This window comes from Anabrus simplex, chromosome 1, assembly GCF_040414725.1.
Source record: "Anabrus simplex isolate iqAnaSimp1 chromosome 1, ASM4041472v1, whole genome shotgun sequence".
Classification (NCBI taxonomy): Eukaryota; Metazoa; Arthropoda; class Insecta; order Orthoptera; family Tettigoniidae; genus Anabrus; species Anabrus simplex.
In genome coordinates this window covers 1,262,862,610-1,262,871,987 of record NC_090265.1, presented here as the reverse complement: position 1 = coordinate 1,262,871,987, position 9,378 = coordinate 1,262,862,610, and the positions used below count along the sequence as shown (strand labels likewise).

General features: G+C 35.4%; 1 protein-coding gene across 3 annotated transcripts in view; it reads right to left on the bottom strand.

The window, feature by feature from the left end:
- Positions 1-317: 317 nt before the first annotated feature.
- Hacd2 (3-hydroxyacyl-CoA dehydratase 2) overlaps positions 318-9,378 on the bottom strand; it is a 332,961-nt gene continuing 323,900 nt past the window's right edge. For all 3 annotated transcript variants that reach the window (XM_067152070.2, XM_067152072.2, XM_067152071.2), the window contains exon 11: positions 318-6,847. In XM_067152070.2, the coding sequence (XP_067008171.2) occupies positions 6,765-6,847 (83 nt within the window). In that variant the 3' untranslated portion in view covers positions 318-6,764. The remainder of the gene's footprint in view (positions 6,848-9,378) is intronic.

Below are 9,378 nucleotides of genomic sequence, written 5' to 3'. Positions count from 1 at the left end.
TGGATCGAAGAAAGAAAGGTGAAAAGAAATCCACTTCTTCAAAATCTTTGCAGGCCTTCATCAAGATGTCTGCTTTGAGACATACTATACAGAGGGTAAAAATATAAAACAAAAACATACGTACAAATTCTTCATTTCTAAATTTAGATGATCATGTAAATAACTTCATTTCAGTTTTTGGTCAGTTTTAGCCATAAGAATACACCCATACTTTCCCAGAAAAGTAAATACGAGTAGAGTTGTGTAACCAGACAAATTTATTCAAGTGCTAAGGGTTAAATATTACTGTGGAAGAGAATTAAATGAAAAATTATGCATTATTGGATTTTGTATAACTGAGTGTTTATTTAAGTAGATTTTATAAAGTTACAATTTTACATATCAAGTACTGAACTACAGATTTCATTATTCACTTCTTAATATTTTAGGCACACAAAATTTCTCTAAGTCAATATTACCCATCTTAAAAGTACACCTATTTTGCATCCAAAGTGTAAAATACATACATCATATTATAAAGTTCATCAATGAAACTCCCTTTCAAAGTGGATATCATGACTTGTCTTTAGAAACAACAATTACTTGCAAATATTGATACCAGTCCATGAATACTCCTTAGATGGATTGTGATTAATAATAATAATAATAATAATTTTAAAATATCAAATGAAATCATCTAAGGTATGAAAAACACAAAAATATTTGTTACATTTTCGTTCAAGAAAAATTATTGGCATGTTTTATTCTTAGACACACTGAGATTTATTCTTCCTGGTAGGAAAGTATAGTTGCACAAACCAAAGATTACTTAAAAATGTGGGCATCATGGCATAACAACAGCATTTCTGACAAATAAAATAATTTCTAAAAAAACAAGTTTATTATGAAAAGAATAAATGTAAGTATTAGTCATAAGCTTATGGTAACTATACCGTTTTATATAAATCACTATATCCATGAATTTTCAGTTAAGCAAAACCTGACAAACTATCATTATTATCACAGGATTTGCCACAGATGTTTTTTACCATTAAGGGCATGCAATCAGCTACTGAACAACTTGCTGCAATGTGATCACTGTTTACAACCAAGCATGTTTTGCATTAGCAAAGGAGACTTTTGAAAACTCCCAGCAGTTCCCTGGTAATATTGTTCATTTTGGTTGAAATTTATGAGCAAATGGCAGTCTGAATTACAGTATTAAAATTTCAATCTATTTTGGTCTCCCTCAACAGAAGGTCAAAAAGCATATTATAGCATGAGTCCTTGTTATACTTTTCTGTGCATTTCCATTCTCATTCAAATTCTTGAAGCTTCTTTTCATTAACAACTTAGTTTAGACAATGCCTCTCTTCATATCCAATGCAGAAACTGTTTTTCATTAATTCTTTAAAAAAGTACACATATCTTTTATGTACAACTTTCTCTTTCATCACAAGTGTCTGTTCATGATTAGTTTAGCATATTATTAAGGACATTTAGCTTTGTTGCTAAATTTAGTCAGGAGGCCACAGAATCTGAAAGGTCCTGTTTGAAAATGGCTGTTGGTTGAGTTTGTCTTGGCCTGTATTTATTAGCTAATACATGATACATCAGTTACATGGTTCCTGTGGTTACTCTGGACTTTAGGTTATTAATTTATTGAATTTCAATAAAACAGTGATTTTATTGAATTTCAATAAAACTGAGTGATGTTTCTCAATGCTCTGTGTGTTTTGTTCTGCACCCAGCTTTCTGCTGTGTAGAATATATTCTAATTCAACTTACAAGGAGACCTTGTTGACTTGTCCCCCATCGATCTGATCTATTTTCGGTATATGTGCTGGGCATGGTGAGGACTTTCACTGGCTCAAACTGCAAGGTGTAAGTCCCACCCAATTCTGAGAAAATGGAATTTAAAGATTCCAAGAGTGCTTCACAAGACCAGCATGTGACACCTTCCAAAAACAAATGCACAAGCTCTCTGCTTCACTAGCTCAAAATCCCCTCCATATTGTTTTTATGGTTTCATTTTATGTTCACATTACAAGCACACTCAGGACATTCACAGTGGTATTTAACAATATCAGCTGACTGATGTGTGTGCTGTCATCTGCTTCTCTATGCAAAATCAGATTCATGTATTGTAATGTATTAAAGGAGATGACTGGGATGTAACTAACTGAAGACCTGTCTTGATTTACTCAGTGATACGAAGAAGAATAGAGAAGGTTACGAATATTTGTTAGTTTTTTTCTCAACAACAAGGGTTTGTTTCTGTCCCAGTAACGCATATCAACACTTCTATCATAAATGATTGTTTGAGAAACACTAAATTCAATAGCAGGAACTGCTGTATAGGACTTCTTGATATAACTAAAGCATATGACAATGTTGGTCATGCGCATATTAACAGATTTTTATATCATAATGATATACCTAATAATTTAGGAGACCTGGTTATTGATCTCATCCACGGTAATAAAATGCACACTGAAGTTGGACTGAATAAAACTAAAAGTATTCTGCTTTTCAAAGGAGTAGCATAACGTTCCCCCTATATCACTTATTTTGTTTAATTTGGAAATAGATGATGTAATTAACAACATTACCAAACCTGAGATATCTGATATTTATGGATTCAAATTGTGTTGGAACGTTGAAAGCATTTAAGCGTTAGCATTTGCTGATGACATAGCATTACTTAGCAAAGATATCAAGTTAATGCAGTCTTTGGTAAATTTAACTGTTGATCATTTATCTGAAATAGGACTGAAAGTCAATCCAGGTAAATGCAAGGTTATAAACATTCAGAATGGGATCTTAAATAAAGGTAATATGACAGTGTCAGATGGAAATGATCTGCAATGCATTTGAAGAGGAGAAATTATCAAATATCTAGGAGCGACTTGTGGGAAAGAAATTATCTTGGACACATTAACTTTAATTCACAAATTGTCAGCTGATCTGAACAGCCCATCCACTACAGTTCTCCTCAAACCTGATCAAAAATTGAACATTTTTAACCAATACATTTGGCCAAGGTTAATATATTCACTCCAAAGTACTCCCTTAAACAAGATACCTCACAATTTTTTGGTTGATATTGACAAAATTGTCCATGCAACTGTTAAAGATATTATAGGAATATCTCATAATTGCCCTAATGACATGCTTTATGCTCCATGAAATTTCAGAGGTTTGGACATCATAAAAACCTTCAAAATTTTAACATTTTAAAATGATTACTCCGATCTAGTGATAAACTTCTCTACAGATGTCGAGACTCGAAATCAGAGAAGCAAGAAGCTCTAAATCATCTAGGCTTGCCAGTAAATGAGGTACCAGTCAGCCTCTGCCCAGAAGTTGACGAATGAACATCGCCAGCGATCGTTTGAGGATTGGTGTCATCTTCCTCACAAAGGCAAAGGTGTAGAAACCAATAAGGATGAGCCCAAGGCCACACCATGGATGAATGAGGAGAGGTCCTTCATCATCAGAGTGGAATAACACAATAAAGATATCATGCAATACATAAGCAGTGAGAACGGTACCAGGGCGTTCACAGTCTACCATTAAATGTTGCCACCCAGGATGTGAAGAACCTGAGACCCTGGGCTACTGCTCCAAGAGAGATTTACAGAGAAACATGCGCCATCACACGGGTCCGTTCTTTCATTGTGTTGGCCCTGCGGAGAGCAAAGTGGGAGGTTCATGAGGAAGTGCACTGGCATTCAGAAGATTGATTGACTAGGTGAGCGGATATTATCACCATCAACCATAAACAAAAGAAATGCCTCATATTGGACCCCACAATACATTTTGAGGTCAGCTCCAAGCAGGCACTGGTGGTGAATGATGACAAGAGGCTCCTCTACTGCCCATGTGTCCCTCACTTAACTGAGAACTATAACACAACTGGTTACACATGGGAAGTATCGGGACTTCTCTTCAGAGCCAGAGGAACTTCGTTTAAGGACATGAGTTTCTATCTCAAGAAGGTGGGCCTTTCATTGACAGATATACATCTTTCATTAAATATTTTGAAGGATTCGTTGACAATATTAAACCACCATTTATATTCTTGTCATTATATAATAATGACTCATTATATTACATTTCTATTATATATTTTAAAAAGTTGTACTGTATTCGAGATCTTTGCGGTCACCCGCAATTGCAGCCAGATCTCTCTTTTGTTGACAATAATTTAAAAAAAAAAATGAATACCTTATTGCTGAATGTTGATTGTTTCAAGAACTACACAGTAAAGTTATAACTGATTATGAGTTTTGTGTCACAATGGAATACCCATCTGTTGAGCCATTTCTGTTTTATATCTGGGTAAAGGATTGTGACCAAAGCATTCACAGAATTTTTCACACGTCTTCATCACTACATTTGTTGTCTGTCATTTATATTTACAGTGTGGGGAATACAGCAGGCCACAAAGAACAGATACAAACAAAAAGACTATGGTGGTGAGGTTCAGGTGCAGTTTCTCCATAAGGTTTGCAGCCCCTCCCAGTGCTTGGTGAAGGCAAACAAAAATATAATTGTACATCCGAAATGTTTACTTCCCTTGAAGTATTTAAACTAGGGTAATTCATTCTAAATCCGCCAGGGCTGGAGAAGGTACATGTAGTAGCACTCCAAAGATTATGTGACACACTGTCAGGAGCTCACAAGCAAGCAGCAAGGCTGGATACCCACTGTTCGGGCTGTGCACTACTCGCGTGCTGCGCAGTTCACTCTGCACACGGAGGAAGTGGAAAGGGAGTTGGGCGCGTAAGCATGCCAGCCGGACTGCAGCCTGACCAGCCCCCAGCCAAGCGGCTGGAGTATTTTAGAAGAGGAAGTAGCATGTCATGTTTGTTGCGCCTTCTAACAATCAGTAATAAAGTGTCAATTATTTTGAACTGTACAGTGTGCATTTACCAGTTTCAATGCCTCAAGGAGACTGTTAATTGTAGAAAAAATTTTATGAATACACATGGAAAAGAATAGTGGTAGGTATTTACAAGGCATTTCATTTTCACAATTAACGCTTGCTGAGAAGAATGAGATGAAGAATGCCGGTTGTCCTACACCTGATACTTTTCAGTAGTGACTCAGTTAATGTAATTTTAAAGCTTTTTCAGTCATCAGAAACACTAATTATAATACATACCAGTAAAAAAAAAAAAAAAAAAAATACACACTATTGAACAAATAAGCAGACCTGGCCAAAAGCTGGAAACTGCATATGATGATGATAATGATTATTAAACAAATAATGACATGTTTCATTCTACAAGAACATTCTCAGATTCTCACAAATCATTTAAAACATGTGCAATATTGTTTATATTATGGTACATAAACTTGTTAAGTATTATGAATTGGTGATGTTATGAACATATGAGACAAATTATGATTGTAGTAGTCCTCTATTCCACCTTAGTAACTTTGAGAAAGTTTTCTGTGCTTATCTAAGTTGCTAATCATCTATTACCCTTGGGGACTGCCTTTGGACTGAAGCCAGTTCCCTTGCTCTGGTTATGCCTGCTAAGTAGGGGCATAAGAGAAATTCTGTAAGCAATAACTCTGTTCTTTGGAGAGGGAAGGGAAAGTGCTTTTTTTGTCATTTTATAATGTATTAGGGAATAAATGTAAGCTAATGATTTTGTTGAAATAAAACTATGGAATTGAATTAAAAGAGTATCTTGCAAGATATTCATTTTAGTGATAAATAACCCACTAAAACATCTTGAGTGGTGAGAGCACTGCATACATTCAGAGAATTTACTACAGATAAGAATATCCTAACTCATATTCCAGACATTTAGCATCAGAATAACCTCCTGTGGGAACCTATAACTGTTCAAAGCAAAAAGTGCAAACATGACCAGAGAATGTAGTCATTGAAGGTAACGGACGATTAGCAGCTTAGATAAGTTTAGTACAATTTTTCAAAGTTACTTAAGCGACAGTGGAGGACTTCAAAAAACAATCATAATTTGTCTCACATGTTCATAACATCACCAATTCATAATCAATGACAAGTTTATGCAATGTAAACAATATTGTACATATATGTGAATGATTTGAAGTGATTTGATTGAATGTGAGATGTTCTTGTATTCTTTGTCATTCTTTGTTAAATAGTGTGTACTTGTTTACAGATATGTTATATTTCACATATGTTATAATTAGTGTTTTCAACACACTGGAAAAGCTTTAGTTACATACGCAAGCTTAATTCATTTCAGCCACTATAAATTATACATGATAATAAAGATGATAAATTTTACCACTTCAGTAGTCTGGTAGAGGATGTCTGTACCATGTCTTGTCATTAGTGACTTATTTTAATACTGCTTTATTCTTTTTACAAAGCAAATCACAAAGGCCAACTCTTACTCTCCTCAGTAAGTATCTATTGTGATTCTTGCTTCAAGTTGTTCTGCCCTTTCTTTTCTTTCCTTCTCTATACTCAACCAAACACTGTGTTTTTTTTTTTTCTATTATATTCTTACTGAATTAGAGCAGCTTACATTACACACTCTCTCTCTGGATTTCATGTCCTCTTTGCATTATCTTCCCTCCAGTACCTTCTTTTGTAATAAAAATTTCCAGTAACCTCAGTAAGTGAATGACAGAATATTAATCCCAGTTGCTCCATAAATGTGAAATGCAGACAACAATTTTCCAACTTATTGGGCACAAAATGAAATTATTCCACTTCTACAGCAGAGCACACACCATCACCATCTTCCAGTCAATCAGTGAACTGCATAGAATAATCAGTCAAATTTGGAACGCCATTTCTTCGGTCCCAACTTCTGTATGCGAGCCCTGTACATATGACTCATCATCACGTACAAACCTGTAATAAAAAATAATCATTCGCCATGTTACATTTTCCATTTAGAACTTCTATGCTTTTAACTACTGAATCTACAAGTGTCAATAAAAGCAAACCATTAGCAGTTACCATTCAGTGATATATATATATATGGCTGTAATTGAAAAGATTATTACAATGTACCTGAAACAGGGAAGATATGTTGCCAGGAATTATTCAAAATATGGAAGACAAATTACTGATCAGGATTTCTATTAAATCATTATTCATAAGTACTGCCTACAATATATGCAAATACTAACATACATCTGTAATATGAGAAAGAATAATATTAATGCTTGGATTATAGAACTCTCAAAATTAAAAACAGCAGCACCAGCAGCAGCGATAATGACGACAACCACCACCAGTTTGAGTTTACTCTTGGGAAGTCCACTATAGAAGATATCGGAATAGTTTGTTTACGAAAGGAAAAACATTTGTTCATCAAAGAAAACCTGTATTTACTATTCATAGACCTGGAAAAAAATAGAGTACCCCAAAAGCTTGTGTGACAATCCTTACAACATCAGGGGATTAGTGAGGCTTCCCACTATTGTCCAAGGCAAGGTTTACACAACTGTCGTTACACATGGAGCAGAATGCTGGGCCACCAAAAAGGTGCATCAACAAGAACTGCACATAAACGAAATGCGAATGCTTAAATGGGCAGAAGGTGTCACCTAATTTCATAAGATCTGGAATCTATACTAATGTAATAAAACTGAAGAGATTTTTTGTTTGATTGATTGTTTGTTTAAACGCGCTAATCCTTGGAACTAGCAGTTGATTTGAAAAATTCTTTTTGTATATGATAGTCAGATTCATCAGGAATAGTGCAGGCTATCTAGCATTAGGCTACATCTCTCAGGTAGCCTCAAATATTTATATTTGTTAAGTACTGTAAGACAGAATAAAAAGCGCTCCCGAACTGCTTTATCCGTTTACGCTGGCATTATGGTTCGTCATACATACATACAATGTTCAACAAAAATATTGCTCCTTAGTACATCTATTAAAAAGTTTGCGATACCATATGCCTATCACTTATACATAAGCCACAATAAGGTATTTTATGAAAAAAAAAATATTGAAAATTACAAAGTGATTCATGAGCGTTATTATTAGGCATGGCATATTAATCCTTACATATGAAAGTTACTTCATCATCAAGACAATTTCATGAAGATAAACTTTGCCCTTTACAGCATGTTATTTGGATGCATAGTTTACGAGATAATCGAAAAGAAAAATAATTCAACACTCGGCTCAGGTCTATGACTAATTTAATAGTGGCACGAATGAGCCATGTGACGCCTTACCTTGGCTGCCCGATGAGAACCAGGCACTGCCGAGAAGAGATGAACTGTGAATGCCTCCATGCCGCTTGGCTCAGTTGCGTGATGGGCTCACTTCGTTACAGACGTGCCTCATACGGAGTTTCTCTGACGTTATCTACATTGATTGTTTCTACCTATCATTGAATAATTTCAATTACGTTTTGATAGTTGAGTATGTACTTAGGAAGTACCTAATTTAAAACAGTGAAGGTCATTTTGAACGCCTCAACAGCCCTACATCTGATCTGTTTTTGACATGCTCTATTGGAGAAAAATATCTAATTCCCTCCATGGGAACTTAGAATTTTCCATTCGGAATTGCTAGGTGGGCAATAATTCCATTGTGGAGATTTATCTCCCGTATGTAGTTATCAGACTGTGCCTCTTATAAGAGCTTCTGATAAGTTCACCTGCATACACCACAGCGTCAGTGAGTAGGGCCTGACACATCCCACTCTGATGAGTCTAGTGTCAGAACTAAGACAAAACACTGGTTAATAGAGCAAACGCCTGAAAAGCCTTACATCTGATATGTTTTCGACATTTTTGACATGCTCTATTGATGAAAATTATCTAATTCCCTCCATGGGAATTTAGAATTTTCCATTCGGAATTGCTAGGCGGGCAATAATTCCATTGTGGAGATTTATTTCCCGTATCAGACTGTGCCTCTTATAAGGTCTTCTGATAAGTTCACCTGCATACACCCCAGCGTCAGTGGGTAGTGTCTCACACATCCCACTCTGATGAGTCTAGTGTCAGACCTAAGACAAAACGCTGGTTAATAGAGCAAACGCCTGAAAAGCCTTACATCTGATCTGTAATTTGTAAATAACCATAATCCTTCATTATTTTCTGTTTGTTGGTTAGTACTAAGCAGGTTATTATGGCAGTAGCGGTTGGTACTGGATCATTGATTCATGATTGTTTTGTTTTGTCTCATAGGTCTGTAAAGATAACTTTAGGGTATGTAGATTGCATAGCTCTGTTCGTTTTCCACTTCTAATAATAACTTCTTTGTTCAATTTGTGGGTTAGTTGATTGCTTTTGTTTATTTACTTTCTTTATATTACTTTCTATGTATCTGTTTCAATTTTCTTTCTTTGATTCAAAATGTCTCGAAGAAAATCTCAGCTTTCTCAGCGTTCTGCTACAGCAAAGAGTCTGAGACTT